The sequence below is a fragment of the Zootoca vivipara genome, chromosome 1 (assembly GCF_963506605.1).
Source record: "Zootoca vivipara chromosome 1, rZooViv1.1, whole genome shotgun sequence".
Taxonomy (NCBI): Eukaryota; Metazoa; Chordata; class Lepidosauria; order Squamata; family Lacertidae; genus Zootoca; species Zootoca vivipara.
In genome coordinates this window covers 43811264-43829289 of record NC_083276.1, presented here as the reverse complement: position 1 = coordinate 43829289, position 18026 = coordinate 43811264, and the positions used below count along the sequence as shown (strand labels likewise).

General features: G+C 42.6%; 1 protein-coding gene across 1 annotated transcript in view; it reads left to right on the top strand.

The window, feature by feature from the left end:
• The window catches only part of LOC118087251 (cytosolic phospholipase A2 delta-like), a 28410-nt gene extending 10741 nt beyond the window's left edge, over nt 1–17669 (top strand). Inside the window, exons 10-21 of the mRNA XM_060283034.1 lie at nt 1016–1129; nt 1906–1943; nt 4146–4281; nt 5086–5222; nt 5567–5789; nt 6947–7064; nt 8868–9005; nt 9675–9782; nt 10867–11058; nt 13132–13298; nt 14844–15030; nt 16896–17669. Of these exons, the coding sequence (XP_060139017.1) occupies nt 1016–1129; nt 1906–1943; nt 4146–4281; nt 5086–5222; nt 5567–5789; nt 6947–7064; nt 8868–9005; nt 9675–9782; nt 10867–11058; nt 13132–13298; nt 14844–15030; nt 16896–17128 (1791 nt within the window). The 3' untranslated portion in view covers nt 17129–17669. The remainder of the gene's footprint in view (nt 1–1015; nt 1130–1905; nt 1944–4145; nt 4282–5085; nt 5223–5566; nt 5790–6946; nt 7065–8867; nt 9006–9674; nt 9783–10866; nt 11059–13131; nt 13299–14843; nt 15031–16895) is intronic.
• Nucleotides 17670–18026: the final 357 nt, after the last annotated feature.

Sequence of the window (18026 nt, the reverse complement as noted above, 5' to 3'; positions counted from 1 at the left end):
TTATAAAATACTGACCCAGGAAATCATGGTTTTCTGTTTCTATTGCAATAATGTGCCACAGTGAGCCTCAGATTCCCACGCACCAATCCACTTCCTTCCTCCTTAGACCTTGAGGGGAGGAAGTTAAAAGTTTCCATTTGCAGTTTTGAACAAACTATAGTTTCCTATATTGTGTCCTCATATGGGAAACAGTGGTTGTCTAAACTATGGGTACAAAACCAGAATCTGAAAACACAGTTTGATTCGGTTTCATTATCTCTAACTGTGATTGGATCAAACCACAGTTTCGTGGATTTGAAGTGAAAGTAATCCCTTTTTTTATTTTAGTGTGCTACATGCACACGATCTGAATAGGCAAGAAAGGGGAATATATTGGCAGAAAGGAAGGAACTCTGAATGGAAGAATGGAGCCTCTTCAGAAGGTGATATAATCAGGAGGGCACCATGTTGGCTCACTCTGGTGTAGTCCAGGTTAGCAAAGGATCAGATTAAGAGGCAGAGTGTGGGGAACAGTGTTGAGCAGAAGCTTGGTCTGATGGGATCTTCTCTCTTCTCAGTTATTTAGACTGAAAAGCAGGCCCTGGATCTGAAACTTCATCTGACTAGATGTTGAATTAGCTGGTGTGTTTTGAAATGCTGTTTTGTTGGCACCTCTGTGTAGACATAATTCAGACCATGACATCTTTGGCAGACATGCTATTCTGGTGGTACAGAAGGTCAGGTACCGGGGCTTGGCTTCCAGGAACCCTGGCCTGAAACGCCTCGTCTGCAATCCAATGACACCGACTTCAGAGTAAATTTAAATGGGACTTGCTTCCGAGTAGATATTTTTAGGAGTGTGCTTTTACTCCCAGACTGTCCCCCGACTGCTCCCCAAAACCAAAAGCAGCAGTGACGTAAAAGTGTTAGCTCCATTCTACAGTTGGTAACATTATTTTTTTGAAAAATCAAAATAATCTCTAAACATAGTATTTTCTGATTATTTAACAACATAACTCTCCCCACCCCCATCTAGCATCGCTCAAGTAATGGGGAGCAAGACAAACAGAATTCATCGGCATCCTTGACTATGCCTCTGAAATCACTTTCTGTGGGGCAGGAGGTGAAAGTAATTCTTACTGCATCAGAGGTAAGCACTTCACTCATTGGGCAGGTTCCTAAACTTAAGGCAATTCACTGTCCCAGCTTTTTATTCAATGGCTGATTTTGGAAAAGTGGACTTTAATGATGCAAGCAATATCAAGCTATCGGGAAAGGCTTTCTGAGTGCTTCCACATAATTGGATATGATAGCTGAAACATACCATACTTTCTGTGCATAAGATGCCCCCTATGTTGTTGGGGGACTCAGATTTAAGAAAATGGGGGGAGATGGCACAAAGTTGTTGAGCTTTTTTGGGGGGAGGGGGGATGCCAAAAATCACCCGCATGCATCACAAAATGCGCCTCCTCTCTGTACCATCGCTGGTATAAGCTGCCAATCGCCCGCCCAATTGCCGCTGATCACAGGCCTGGATGTAACTCACAACTTGCGCAACCTCTATTGTTATGCATACTTAGGATAAGCTTGTGTGTCTATTTTTAAACCAAGGGATATCATGAGAAATAAAAAATGTTCTGTAGTTCTCAGGCCTTTCATTTTTATAAATGTGCCTATACTTTATGATGCAAAGATCCAGTCACAGAAAATGCACTATTTTTCAGAATTGGAGTTTCATAGGATATGCTCCACTTGGTGTCAGAGAGCAGAAACACATAGAAAAGCTGCCCGGATTCCCCCCCCCCAAAATTTTTTTGTGGCATATTCCTGCAAGTGATTATTATGTGAATAGAATCTAAGAAAGCTGAGTTCTGTGGATTATGCATGCAACTCAAAATATTGTTTGATTTAAATTCTTCATTTCAGGATACTAATTTGGAAGTTAAATTGCGTACACAGACTTGGTAATGTATTACTTTTCTGACACCCCTCCCCCAAAAAATCTCGAGCAGACTTTTAGGGCAACCCAGTCTATTTCTTGTTTTTTTGTATTTTCCTCTTTGCAACTGTTTGGGTTAGCTAGAGGAGTTCGATGTCAGAGAGAGCCAGTGGTTAAGAGTGGTAGACTCGTAATTTGGGGAACCAGGTTTGTGTCTCCGCTCCTCCACATGCAGCTGCTGGGTGACCTTGGGCTAGTCACACTTCTCTGAAGTCTCTCAGCCCCACCCACCTCACAGAGTGTTTGTTGTGGGAGAGGAGGGGAAAGGAGATTGCTAGCCGATTTGAGACTCCTTCGGGTAATGATAAAGCAGGATATCAAATCCAAACTCCTCCTCCTCCTCCTCTTCCTCCTCCTCCTCCTCTTCTTCCTCTTCTTCTCCAGAAAGATAGGCATGTTGATAGTCTGTTGTAAGAAAAAACAGCAAGTCTTCTGGCACCTTAAAGACTAATAGTTTTATTATGACATAAACTTTGGTGAGGTACAATCCATGTGTCATGTATTCTTTAACTGGCAAGCATATATACACAGGGGATGGAACATAAGGGTCTGAAATCAGAGAAGAAAAGAAGAGAGAATTTAGATTGCTTGAAAGCAAGATAACTATAGTGTCCAATTAACATGGCAATATTGGGGACAACCCACATTCTGGCTTTGGTCAGCTAATTAACACATCAAGAAAGGATTCTTGATTCAAGCCATGAATTGTGTGCCCAAGTGCAAGGTCCGTATTCTTTTCTCCCATCCAATGTTTTCAATGGGGTATAGTTATGTGTGTGTGTGTGTGTGCGTGAGCGCATGTGTAGACAGGAAATTCAAACAGTTGCTGTCAGGAGTTTAGGGCTGGATTTAGACACATCAAAAAAAGCGTTTCAGGAAAACACGTTGTAAACCTCAATGTGGGAAATCACATTAACAAAAGACGGAACTCCACAGCGCCATCTGGTGTCACAGTGTTATAATGCATATAAAATGCTTTTTCTTGACAAATGTAGCTGGGTCCAAAGTAATGACAGTAATTCTCTCTGTTGTGTTACCTGCAGTCATTTTATATTCACCTTAAGTATTTGGGATGGGGGAGAAATCCAGTTTGGTTTGGATTTGACTGCCTTTTAAGGTTCGACTTTGCCAGTCTGGTGCCCTCGCAATTGACTTGCAGCTTGCATGGGGGTTACTAAAGATGCACAGAACCGGAATCACGTATACTTGGAAAACCCCAATGCAACCATCCTTAACTTCTGGAGCCAGCATGCCAAACAGTTCTTATGCCCCAAGCAAGGCAGAAAACTTTGAAGGCTCTATGAGGCTCTTGCAAGAGCTTCCCCAAGCCCAAAGCAGAGACCTTTAAAGCTATTTTTGTCCTGCGAAACCCCCTGCCAAAAGAACCTTTAAGCTCTCTGCCTTCTGTGCATTTAATTTGTGCGATTTCAGCTGACTGCGTAAAGCTGAAATTAGGCAAGTTTAAACGCGCGCAAGATGTGAGTCGACTGCAGACTTCCATCATCCCAGACTATTTTCCATGCTGGCTTCACTAACGAGAGTTGTAATCCAATCATGTGGAGACTGGGGAAGGCTGGTTCAGGCACATTATTTAGAGCAGGGTTCAGCAAACTTTTTCAGCAGGGGGCCGGTCTACTGTCCCTCAGACCTTGTGGGGGGCCGGACTATATTTTGAAAAAAAGAAGAAGAACAAATTCCTATGTCCCACAAATAACCCAGAGATGCATTTTAAATAAAAGCACACATTCTACTCATGTAAAAACACCAGGCAGGCCCCACAAATAACCCAGAGATGCATGTTAAATAAAAGGGCACATTCTACTCATGTAAAAACACACTGAATCCCGGACTGTCCGCGGGACGGATTTAGAAGGCGATAGGGCCGGATCCAGCCCCCGGGTCTTAGTTTGCCTACCCATGATTTAGAGCAAGGATGAGGAAACCTGTAGCTCCTTCAGATGGTATTGGATACCAATTCCCGTCAGTCACACCCAGTAAGGTCAATGGCCAGGGATGATGAGAACCCCACAACATATGGAGCACCTCAGATTCCCCACCCCTGATTTAGAGGAACAGGCTATCTCTAAATGTGGAATGTTGATTCTGTAGTTAGTGGATGATGTACTACTGTTTGCTTCCCCTATCTATGTCCTTAATTTTGTTTCAGCTCAGAACACCTTGATGTGCGTTTGAGGTTTGACCTGTGCGGAGAGGAAAAGACTTTTCTACATAAAAGGAAGAAAGTGGTTGCAGCTGGTTTGAAAAGTGTCCTCCAGCTAGAAGAGGATTTGTTGGATCATGAGGTATGCTGGATCTGGAACTGAAGGAAAAGAATGCATATTTTAAAAGGAAGACAACAATTTAAATTTTAAAGGGACACATCCCTTTAAAAAAAGGACACCTTTCATTTTCTACTCGTGTAACGTCCAGGTTGTGGGAAGTTGAACTTCATACTTGGAATTGTTCTCAGCTCACCTTGTTTTCAGTGTTGTATTTTATTGATATTTTAAATGTACTTTATTTAGTTTACATAAACCATTTAGAGGTTTCACAATTACCGGTAAGCGGCGCATTTATTAAATGAATAAAATAAATGTTTTGGGAGGCAACGGTGTTAGCAAAGCAACTGATCTCTGGCATGCTTGGCACATGCCAGGCAGAGGGCCTTCGTGGTGGTGGCACCTGCCCTGTGGAACGCCCTCCAATCAGATGTCAAGGAAATAAACAACTATCTTACTTTTAGAAGACACCTGAAGGCAGTCCTGTTTAGGGAAGTTTTTTATGTTTGATGTTTTATCATGTTTTTATTTTCTGTTGGAAGCCGCCCAGAGTGGCTGGGGAAACCCAGCCAGATGGGCAGGGTATAAATAATAAATTATTATTATTATTAACTGCACAACTGCTGAATGGTGTGCTGCTCTTTGGCAGAATGGCATTAGCTTTACAGAGAATAGTTATCCGGTAGCTGATATTATGCCCTTTGAAAATGCTAGTACTCATATTTTAAACCTGTGAACTACCCAGAGGACATTGTTAATTGTGTGCTAATGCACAGGCCAGATATTAATATTAATATAAATGCATATATGTCTGTGTATTTTAAACAGGTGCCAGTAGTTGCAGTCATGGCCACAGGAGGTGGATGCAGAGCAATGACGTCTCTTTATGGGCAGCTCTCAGGACTTAAGAAGCTTGGCATTCTGGACTGCATAACATATATCAGCGGTACCTCAGGCTCAACTTGGTGAGACTGTCGGCATGGAACTGGGGGAGGGGAATGTGGAATTTTGTAGCTGAAACCAAGGAAAGGTATTAAGAAGTGCATAGTATCTGGACATTATTTGTATACAATCTGCTTTCCCTGAGCCAAGCTATACCAGCAATGAAGGGACAGTCCTGGGACTTACGGTTGCGCTTGAGATGTGCCGCTTCAGACATCAGTGTGCAAGACTGGAGCATGGCTCATCTCACCTGTCCTTCCATTTCCTCGGCTTCTGTGTAACATTTAAACCAGTGGTGGTTTCTTTACGTGTGTGTTTTATTGCCCATGTATTTATCCTAATTATTTTATTACAACTGTTTCTTTAGGACCATGTCAAATTTGTATGAAGATTCTAATTGGTCCCAAAAGGATCTGGAGAGGCCAATCCTTGAAGCCAAGAAGCATATGGGAAAGAATAAGATGAGCACATTTTCTCTGGAGCACCTGATTTATTATCAAGAGGAGCTGCGCCAGAGGGCCAAAGAGGGCATCTCTACTTCTTTTAATGACCTGTGGGCCGTAGCTCTGGAGAATATCTTGCATGATGGGGTAAGCAAACAGCTTTAGGCCTCTCCTAATGATCAGTGTCCAAATACAGAAATGATTAATAGAGAGCCAATTATCTCCCAAAGCGACACCGCACATGCGCCCTACATAGCGACGCCCCACCCCGGGTGTCAAGACGCCTTCATTCGCCCCTGCTGACATTCAATTCAATTAATCATTCAATTCAGGCTTTCAGTTGTGTAGATAGTGAAGAAAAATATGAGTGATCTTACATGTATATGTTGTTTTTTGTTGTTGTTGGGTCTGGATAACAACAAAAAATACATATCAGTACAATGAGCAGCCTAAAAACAATTGATTTCAAAGCGCAATACTGTATAATAATCTAAAGAAACAACCCATTTTGATAGAACTAGCATTATAACATTTTAAATTCGTTGCAAAATCGGCCATATCAGTACCGTAACACATATCAACCAATTTGATTTATATTGAATACAATCCAGAACTGAAAGAGGAAAGCACGTTGACCTCCTTTAATCTGTTGAAGTCCTGGTTTCTTGAAAGAGCCATCAGCAGCCTAGTTTCATTCTTTGGAAATTTTGCAGGACCCCCTTTATTCCATATATTCACCCATCCATCTCATTCATACAGTTCATAACTGATTACATTAAACTAGTGATATTGTAAGGGTAACAAAAGGGACGCAGGTGGCTCTGTGGTGTAAACTTGCCGATTGGACTTGCCGATTGGAAGGTCGGCGGCTTGAATCCCCACGACGGGGTGAGCTCCTGTTGCTCTGTCCCAGCTCCTGCCAACCTAGCAGTTCGAAAGCACCTCAAAGTGCAAGTAGATAAATAGGTACTGCTCCGGCGGGAAGGTAAGCGGCGTTTCCGTGTGCTGCTCTGGTTTCACCAGAAGTGGCTTAGTCATGCTGGCCACAAGACCCAGAAACTGTACGCTGGCTCCCTCAGTCAGTAAAGCAAGATGAGTGCCGCAACCCCAAAGTCGTCCAAGACTGGACTTAACTGCCAGGGATCTTTTACCTTTACCTTTAAGGGTAACAAAAGTGCAAAAGTATATTCACACAATTTTCAGAGATTTGTTTTGCAAAACCATATCCGATTTGTTGCAGTACATGACCACCCTCTTCTGAGCTCCAAGTCCTTTGCTTGCTTTCTGTTTTTCCTCCTTATTAGGTGAATGATTTTAAGCTATCTGATCAGCAACAGGCTGTGAATCAAGGGCAGAATCCCCTACCCCTCTATTTAGCCCTTAATGTGAAAGAAAACCATATTTCTACTTTTGATTTCAAAGGTAATTCTTATAAAATTGTAATTGCAGTAGAGAAATGGCAGGTGCAAATGTCAGTCATTTTTCTTAGCCTATTTTCCTGTGTAAGCTTTACTATGTGCAATAGTGTGCCAGAAGGGAAATTTCAGAACATCCTTAGGGGTTATTTGATCTGTAGGTAATTTACCTTGCATATTAATTATACAGGTCTATATGACAGTAACTGAAACAGAGATTAGCATGTATGTGCCAGATTCGGGGCCTGCTAAAGGAAACTAAAGGAGCTTATAGACAGTGGCTTAATATTTCTAAGGGATGCGGGTGGCGCTGTGGTCTAAACCACTGAGCCTAGGGCTTGCCGATCAGAAGGTCATCCCCGTGATGGGGTGAGCTCCCGTTGCTCGGTCCCTGTTCCTGCCAACCTAGAAGTTTGAAAGCATGTCAAAGTGCAAGTAGATAAATAGGTATTGCTCTAGTGGGAAGGTAAACGGCATTTCCGTGCGCTGCTCTGGTTCGCCAGAAGCGGCTTAGTCCGTGACTGCACCTAACGGTCAGGGGGTCCCTTCACCTTTACCTAATATTGCTGATGGGTCCCTGAGATATTGCAAATAGCTTAATGGCAAAAGGTTGTTGTTGTTTTTAAAATGGCCATCTCTTCCTCAGGAAGGGAAAATCCAGATTAAATTGCAGGGGGTGGGGAATATTTGCTGGCATTTTGATGCCAACACCATCATGTAGATGCTACAAAAAACCAGCCTGGAAGCATCCTAAGTGTGAGTAAGTATGTGTGCAAAACTGCACAGTAATTTGTTTCATTAATTGTTGTAAGCACAGCAAATAAATTGGGTTGTTAGTGCAGTTTCTTTACATAGGTATAAATGACTCATTTAGATGATGATGATAATTAATTTCGTATATGCTGTAAGCTGCCCAGCCACTCTGGGCGGCTTACTGCACATATTAAAAATAGTGCTTAAAAAACTTCCGTCAACATGGCTGCCTTCAAATGTCTTCTAAAAGTCAGATAGCTGTTTATTTCCTTGACATCTGATGGAGGGTGTTCCACAGGGTGGGCGCCACTACCGAGAAAGCCCCCTGCCTGGTTCCCTGTTATCTTACTTCTCGCAGTAAGGGAACCACCAGAAGGCCCTCGGAGCTGGACCTCAGTTTCATGGCTGAATGATGGTCTTGGACCATTGAGCCATGTGCTTATTTGATGGCTTTGGTGAAGTAACTCTCTTCTTTCAGCTTCACTTTCCCATCAAAATATGAAAGTAACAGTGACCTCACTTGCCGTTTCTTGTGAAAATGAATGAGATATGGAAATAATTGCATCCCACAAATCATTTATCAATATTACACAATGCATTTTCCCCTCCATGCTCCTTGGACGAAAGGTAGAATGATAAACACAACTCATACACAAATTAGTACAGTTGTACCTCGACTTACGAACGACTCGACAATCGAATTTTTCATCTTACGAATGGGGCAAATGGCCGCACGCTTACGAATTTCTCGACATCCGAATGGAAACCGCAGCGGTTTTATATAGGGTTTTTTTGACTTACAAATTTTTAGATGGGGTTGCTTTGACTTACGAATTTTTCCGTTTCCAATGCATTGCTTGGGGAAATTGCGTTTCCAATGGCGCTTTACGACTTACGAATTTTTTGACCTACGAAGGTGCCTTCGGAACGGATTAAATTCGTAAGTCGAGGCACCACTGTATATTCTCATAGGTGGTTTTAGATGCAGAATTATTATGTTACCATGCTTCCATCAGCAATAAGATAGCAAGTATGCTTGTTGATTGTCTGTCCACAGAATGGTGTGAATTCTCCCCCTATGAAGTTGGTTTTCCGAAATATGGTGCATTCATCCATTCAGAAGATTTTGGAAGTGAATTCTTCATGGGACGGCTAATGAAGAAAAACCTAGAGTCCCGGATCTGTTATTTAGAAGGTAAATGTATTAATTTTCTGTAAAGTGGCATGTTACTCTCTTGAAAGCTGTTGTGTACTGGATTTGCAATTAATAAGATCATCAACCAGATTTGTAGGTTAACTACCAGAATTTCTGGGAAATTATTTTGAAGTGTAGGCTAGCCCAAGACAATTATGAGCCTGATGCTGCAATTTTATCAGACCCAACATCAGCTGCCTCAGGAGGCCACCTCACTATAAATATAAATATAATATTTATATTTAATATTTAAATATAAAGTGCTTTTCTGTTGCAATACATACAGTATGAATAAACAAATGTGTGTTTATGAGCAAATAGTACAACCATTATCTAGTAGCATTATCTAGTAGCCCTCAGGGCCGGCTCTAGATAGAGTCCCGGTGGTGCGGGGTGCTAGGGCGCCGGGCCGGTAGGCAGGGCGCTGTGCGGAAGCCATGCTGAGCTCTGCGAGGGCGGGGGCACCAGAGCGATCCCCGCCCCTCAGCGCCAGGGCGGCCGACCTGCTCGAGACTGCCCTGGAAGCCCTAATCTTTAAAAAGACCTAAATAAGGCAGTAGGAGTAATAAATCATTATTGAAGTCTTGAATAATGATGAACAGCTGAATGAGGAAGGATGAATTATGTAAAGAGGAACTGATATTTCCCTAAATATGCTTGGCTTTACAGCGTTGTGGAGCAATATTCTTGCTGTGAATCTGCTTGATGTCTGGAATAAGCTGAGCAGTACAGATGCATCTTGGCAGAAACTTATCAGAAGCAAAATAAGAAACATCGGTAGGAATTTTGTTGCTAGCTTAAAATAATGTGTACACAACAGCACACATATTCTCGTAAATAACCCCTGCAGAAGTAGCCTAGATGGTTTGCCTCCATTCACATGAACACAGTGATGGCCAGCATGCAGTTCAGAAACTGGAAGAGATTTAAGGCAGCCCAGTGCTATTCTCTACACTAACACAAAGCACTGTAGCAAAGAGATAAGAAAGCAAGTATTTGGGCGTGTGCACACACTTGCATGAACACACATGCTGGGGTGGTGTGGAAGGCCACCTGTGGAAAGTTATGAAATGGTCCATGAAAACTTACACCAGGGGTCACCATACTTACCCGGCTTTGGGCCGGTGGGCAGGGGAGTGCGCGCGCAGCGGGCCGCAGGCGGGGGAGTGCACTCCCGTGCGCATGCGCATACACACTTACTGGCGCGGTGGCGCGCTTCCAGGTTGGAAAAATCGCCAAAAATCGTTTGTGCGCATGCATATAGGCCTCTCCCCGACCTGGATGTGCACCGGAAATGACCTCTTCTGGGTCGGGAGAGGCCCATATGTATGCGCACAAACGATTTTCGCGCTTTTTTTCGATCTGGAAGTGCGCCGCTGCGCTGCGCGCCGTAAGAGTGGGCGGCAGCAGCGGCCGGCGGGGATCGCCGCGGGCCGGATTGGGAGGCCAATTGGGCCGCATCTGACCCGCGGACCGTAGTTTGGGGACCCCTGACTTACACCATAACAAATTGGCTAGTTTTCAAGGTGCCACAATATTATTTGTTGCTTTCACTAAAAGTGAGTGATATCTAGGTGTTAGCGAATGTAGATTAAAAATCCCTGTTGAAGGAACGTTAAGGGAATGTCCCAGTTTCCTGGTATCTAAATGGGGTTACCTGTATCTGTTCCAGGCATATGTATTTGACAGTGTGTCATTATTCATAAACAATGCCATACATCTACTTTAAATTGTGCAGAGGAAGACAATTATATGATTTATGAACAAGCCTTTTCATAGACACTCATTTGCTGTAGTGGCATAAAGTAGCAACACGGACTGCTCCCCTCCAACTCCCCTTCTCTTCCTTTCCCTTATGCAGAGAGAAATCATATTCCACCAGAAAGCTCTACTTACTTGGGGACCTCCTGGATGTGTCCTGATGGGAAGCTCTTTCAGATTATAAGAAATATTTTAACTGATCGTCCATTGCACCATCACATCCATAACTTCCTCAATGGTTTCCATATGCATAAAGATTATTATCAGGAGAGTCAGTTCTCTACATGGAAAGGTAACAATGTCTACTTAGAAGTATGTATGATCTATTGAATTCAGTGGGGCTTTCTCCAAACTAAAGGATTAGGATTACAGTTCTAGTTACAAAAAATAAAGGGAAACAACCCCACCAAAAATTTAATCATATCGTAGGGCTTTTTAGTGCTGATAATTTATTTATTAAGTTAATAAAATTGCTATCCCACCCTTCATCTGAAAAGACATTTCTGGTACTCTAGCTAGTAAATTCTTCTCTAGAACCTACAAATTTATATCTTCCCATGACTGGGCCTGGGATACTGGACAATAGGTGAAAATGTGGGCTTATTGTGAACATAGTGACTTTGATTTTACTTGTAAACATATGCAAGTGTTGAACAGAGCTCATTTATCACTCTCTCTCTCTTGTCAAGTTATCTTGCTTTCCTTAGACCTGGAATGCTGTTTCAAGAACACATAATCCGCATAATCCAAAATTACAAAACCTAATTAAAAACAGTAAATATAATACAAATAACAAGTAAAATAAGATGACTTCAAAGTCCAGGCTTTCCATTTAAGGCCAAAATCGCTCTAGAGAAGAAACTGTTCCTGAGATGGCTCGTTCTTGCCTGCATAGTTCTATATCTCCGTCCCGATGGCAGGAGCTGAAACAAATGGTGACCAGGGTGTGTTGGATCTCTTGATATGTCTAGTGCTTTTCCATGGCACCTGGTGGTATAAATTTGTTTTAAGGTGGAGAGTGAGCAGCCAATAATGCTCTCTGCTGTTTTAATAATTCTACACAGCCCTGCTCTGTCCTGAGAAGTACAGCTTCCATACCACACACATAAACCATACGTGAGCACGCTCTGTATGGTACAGTGATAGAAGGCAAGCAGCAGCTTTTGTGGAATATGGTTTTTCCTTAAAATTCTCAAAAAATACAGTCTCTGATGTGCCTTCTTCACAAGCCCCCTTGTATTAACACTCCAGGACAGATCCTCCTGTAACTCAATGCCTAGAAATCTAAACGTTGTTACCCTCTCCACACAAATTCCGTCAATCAAAAGTGGCTGGACCTCGTTCTTCTGTCTCCTAAAGTCCACCACAAGCTCCTTTGTTTTCTTTGTATTTATGAGCAAGTTGTTAACTCTGCACCACTCTGTCAGCCACTCCACCTCATCTCTATAGTCCGTTTCACCCTCCTTATCAGAGATGAGCCTGATCACGGTTGTGTCATCTGCAAATTTGACAACCCTATTTCTAGGGTGGGCAGCGACACAATCATAGGTATAAAGAGTATAAAGGAGCGGACTAAGCACACATCCTTGTGGTGTTCCTGTGTTAGTCCTAAGCATGTTAGACATATAAGGGCCCAACCGGACCCTCTGGGAGCGATCTGAAAGAAAGTCCAGTATCCACCCACAGAGAGATAGTGGGAGCCCCAGATTTCCCAATTTAGTTATCAGACGTCGCGGTAGAATGGTATTGAATGCCGAGCTGAAATCTACAAAAAGCAGTGTCCATTTTTAAATGGACACATGCAATGTTTCGAATATATACCTAAATATGTAAAATGTGAACATGATAAAAGTGTGTTCACCAACATATGTGTCAGACAGCAAACTTTATCAGGGATTGGCTGGAACACCAGCTTGAATGTACGTTCTGATAAACACAAGTGTGCTGCCATCTAATGTGTGGCAGAACCCTGAATTCTGAATGGTGTTTGGAGCCATAGACTGACTCCTTGATAGGCTTAGGCAGAGGACTGGCTTCAAATAGAACTATAGAATCATGGAACTGTAGAGTTGTAAGGGACCCTAAGGGTCCTCTAGTCCAGTCCCATGACAGATGGCCATCAAACCTTTGCTTAGAAACCTCCAATGAAGAAGAGTCTACCACCTTCTGAGGGGGTCCTTTCTACAGTCGAACAGCTCTTACGGTTAGAAAGTTCTTCCTGATGTTTAGTCGGAATCTCCTTTCTTGTAACTTGAAGCCATTGGTTTGGGTCCCACATCTGAAACATTTTGTGAAAGAAAATGGATGATAAAAAAAATCAGATTAGATTACTATATTGATTTTTATTGTACAATTTGCATTTCAGACAGCCGACTGGACCAGTTTCCTAATCAACTGACACCATCAGAAGAAGGTATCTGCCTGGTTGATGCTGCATATTTCATCAATACTAGCTGTCCCCCGCTCTTGAGAAAGGAGCGGAAAGTAGATGTCATCTTATCATTTGATTACTCTCTGGACAACCCTTTCCAGGTCAGTGTTAAGGTATTCTTCTGCAAACAGTTTGCTCACAGTGGAGGAAAGAGGAACTCTCTCCTACCCTCCGTGCCAGGGTCGCAATACAAATCCCCACCCCAAATCCTTGCCATTGTGGGGGAAAAAATATGCAGTTTCGTATTTTGCTGATGCTTTGATTTGCAGCTGTCAACACACATTATGTTGTAATAGGCACTTTGGGGGAGTGAGGTGTTGATTACATAAGATCTTGAAGGTTTTGATTCTGTGAAACGCCTGGAGATCCCCGGGTATAGGGGTGTATATAAATTCAATCAATCAATCAATAGATAGATAGATAGGAGAAGGTACCGTTTTTATATCCATCATCACCATCATCTGACTGCAACAAACATAATCAAAGCCTATCATACACTAAATAATATGTGTGTTGCATCAGACAAAATACCATTGAATCAAGCACCTAGAAACAAAGGAGGGCAAGACATGTCACAGAAGATGTAATTTCAATGGGTACTACTTCTCTTGTGGTTGCCAAAATTTTCCGTTCTACACAGTTATTAAAAGTACTGTTCATTCCAGTCATTCCAAGCTAAGGTTTCAATCAAATAAGGAGAAATGCCTTCAGAAAGAACTGAGCAACTGAACCATGTGTGCACCTGCATAGTTAACAACATAAAACTGAACAAAAGTGTATCTGCTTTTTAACTTAAGTGAGCAAAGCTACAATTGTGGATTTTCAGCGGAAAATAGTTCTTATATCAGGTGCTTCAAAAAGAATTCTCTGTAGAATGTAGAGCAGAAATCAGTCTCAAACAACCCTCTAGATCAGGCATTCCCAAACTCGGCCCTCCAGATGTTTTGGGACTACAACTCCTACCATCCCTAGCTAACAGGGCCAGTGGTCAGGGATGATGGGAACTGTAGTCCCAAAACAGCTGGAGGACCAAGTTGGGGGGTGCCTGCTCTAGATGGAATATTAAAAAAAAAGTAGCCAGGTATTTTTTTCTTTATTGTTACTCAGCTCCCACACTCTTTCTTTCTCTGTGAGTAGGCACTTGTAGGGTACTGTATTTTATTTTAAATGTTGTTTATCAGCATCATGATTCAAACATACCCTTAGAATTGTGGTAAGGGATGGTCAAAATGGGCTGAATCCACTTTGTGTCTCCATTGAATGTCTGCATGAGGTTTTTTTGAAAGGCAAAATCTGCACTCTTTTAAAATGTTATTAACCCCCACACTTATGATGTGGTCTGAGAGCTTTCTGGCTCTTTTTTGTCTTTTTCTTTTAAAAAACATTTTCTAGCTGCTTGAAGCCTAATTTGGACATTGTACAGAAAAAGGATGGTTGCCCCATACACATGTTCATAGACATGTGGTTGAATCCAGATGTCTACATTATGATCTGAGCATGATCCATTGGAATGCGGGCTGGAGAGCTTAGCTCTAAATGGTGGAGTGAATTGAAATCCTCCCCCAGCCCTAATTATGGCTACATAATTTAATACCTGCTGATTTAAAGGACAGCCTTTAAAGTTACCCTAATTTCTTGTGCTATAGTCTATAGAACAAACCAGTGAATACTGCTTGGAGCAGGGAATTCCTTTCCCCAGGATTTCATTGAGTGAGGAAGACAAGAAAAATCCAAGAGAATGTTACCTATTTGTGGACGAGGAGAATAACAAATCCCCCATTGTGCTTCATTTCCCGCTTGTGAACGATACATTCCAGAAATTTAAAGAACCAGGTACATTTCACTTTCAACGTGCAATATTTTGTCTCAAAACAAAACAAAGGTAACAGTAGGGGTAAAGGTAAAGGGACCCCTGACCATTAGGTCCAGACGTGACCATAGCTGCCAAGTTTCGGATTTGAAAATAAGGGAGCAGCACCCTCACCTGTCCCGGGGACAGTCTACGATTCTCAGGGAGAGTCTACACCGTGGGGCACGGTACCCCCCCCCCAGACTACAAATTAATTTACACCAGGCTACACACCATCATCTTTCCCCACCTTCAGAATGGACACCAGCCCCTTCCATCTCCCCATCCCACCCTCCTCTTCCCCCCCTTTCTTCCCAATGTCTCAATAACCGAAACTGATTTGTTAAAATGTTAGAGGGGGGAAATATGAGAGAGACATTGTACACACCTCTGTAATATTCTGTGTGTATTACTGTTCATTAGCCAGCTTGAGCATCTTTGGAGTGAGAGGTAGGATAGATTTTAAAAAAATAATAATAATAACTTGTTGCTATTAAAGTGTTCAGGTACCAGAAACAATTTGGTAATTTTAGACTGGCCTTCCAGCATGAGCGTAGCCAGGATTTTTGTGTGTGTGTGGAAGAATTGACATGATTGGTCAGTTCAATTCCACACCTTTATTGGCATATATATAACAATAAAATCATATAAACCATCTATATATAATATAATTCTGAGACATACAATGAAAAGGGGAGAAGGGAAAGGGATAAGGAGTCCTTGGCGGTCACTATCTTGTGCAAAAAGATGTGGGACTCTGGCTTGGGTGCTGTACCTTTAAAAGCTGCACAACAGGTGAGCATTCATCACAGATCCTTCATTTCCCTAGTGTGAACATGTAGTGAAGAGGAAATCTTTACATGTTGAATTTCTGCCTGTTAAGAAGCGTCAAGTACAGGCAGACATTCTGGATGCAAATAACCACCATTCCTAAGAAATGTAAAATTCTGATCTCCAGCTATGAAGTGTGTGTCTGGCCTAATTTGGATACAGGAGAACGCATTGAGAGAATTCTAATTTCCTAGAGAGAGGACTTGGTGCTTTTCAAACAATAGATCAATTTTTTAAAAAAAAAATCAGATTTTTTTTATTTTAATCGATTTTTTTTAAATAAAATGCTTTTTGAGGAAAATATATTACCATCCAAAGGTTATTCCATCATGAAATTCCATCTGCATTCCGCTCCCTCCCCCAACAACCAGGCTAATCTCAGCTGCAGGGACTGAGTCTGTGATATCTCCATCTCTGCTATCTGCTACAGGAGGGAGGCACAACAACAGCTGTTCCTTTGACATGCCGGGAGAAGCAAGCGGAGGGAGGTGGCAAGGTTTTCCCAGTCCCTGACCAGCAGGGGGAGGGACTTGGAGCTGCTTACTTTAAAATCCGGGAGTTTTAAGAGATATAAAAAATCCGTGGCAGCACTGGGAAGGGCTTGGAAATAAGGGGGTTTTCCGCGAAAAACAGGATACTTGGCAGCTATGGACGTGACCGACTCTGGGGTTGCGGCGCTCATCTCGCATTACTGGCCGAGGGAGCCGGCGTACATCTTCCAGGTCATGTGGCCACCATGACAAAGCTGCTTCTGGCAAACCAGAGCAGCACACGGAAACACTGTTTACCTTCCTGCTGTAGCGGTACCTATTTATCTACTTGCACTTTGACGTGCTTTCGAACTGCTAGGTTGGCAGGAGCTGGGACCGAGCAATGGGAGCTCACCCTGTTGCGGGGATTTGAACCACTTACCTTCTGATCTGCAAGCAGAGGGATGAGCAAATGATTGAATGAGGTCTGAACATGTTCCCAGATCTCCTAAATGATTTAACCGGGGGCATATTTGTTTTATTTTCAGGTGTGGAACGTAGGCAAACCGAGATGGCAGAAGGCACAGTCCCTCTATCTGGCTATTGCTCACCATACCAGCTGATGAACTTTACATACACTGAGAAAGACTTTGACAGACTCCTGAAACTGACTGACTATAACATCCAGAATAGCAGAGACTTCATTCTTCAGGCTCTCTCCATAGCCATAGAATGGAAAAAATGTGGCCGGAAATGTGCCCAGCCATGTGACTCTTCTTAGGATCCCTTGCCTGTTTTTACCAGCAATGTATGGCTTCCTCCTCCTAGTAGATCATCAAACCTTTAGCTTTGCAGAGGAGAAGGATTGCCGGGTCAATGGAGTTCAACCCCCAAACAGATGAAGGTTACTATCCTGTACACATTGATTAGAGAGAGCAAGTCATATTAAATTCAGCAGGCCTCACTTCTGAGCTAACATCCTTAGGACTTTCACTGTAAGAAATCTGAAAATGGTGATGCCTTGCTTCTTATCTTTACTTGTCCTTCAAGCACTTAAATCAGGTATATGGAGGCTGTGGACCTCGAGATGTAGATTGACTCCCACCAGCCACAACCAGCAGGACTAATGCAAAGGGCGATGTGAGTCTTAGTCCCGCAACATCAGGATAGTCGCAGGCTCCCCATCCCTGACATTTGAAAGAGATGGGAGAAAGAGAGGTTAAAAGATACCAGCAAATGCCAAAATCGGGAATATTGTAGCGTCAGACACCCAGTGTCAGAACCTGGGGTTACTTCTTTGCTTAATAAATTGAGTAATTATGATTGTTGTCATAAGCTATATGTGACATGAGCTTTGACTTGAGGGGAAATTTCAAGTGTGTGACATAGTTCAAATGTGTCCTTTAAAAAAACAACAACCCCCACACGCTAGCCTTGCACTGGTAACTTAGGACCAATTCTCAACGCTTTCTGGGTGTGGCAGCCACACTCCTTGAAGCTAGGCCAAACTTGACAGTGGGAGCCCTGCCTCTTTAAAGGAATATTTGCTGTTGTTGCATACAAAGCAGAATATATGATCTGAGGGCCAAATGGCATGGGCTGTTAATGATGTGATATGTCCCTGAGTGCAGGATTCTATTTGCAGAAGTTGTAAGTGTGGGTCCATTATCAGGATTGGC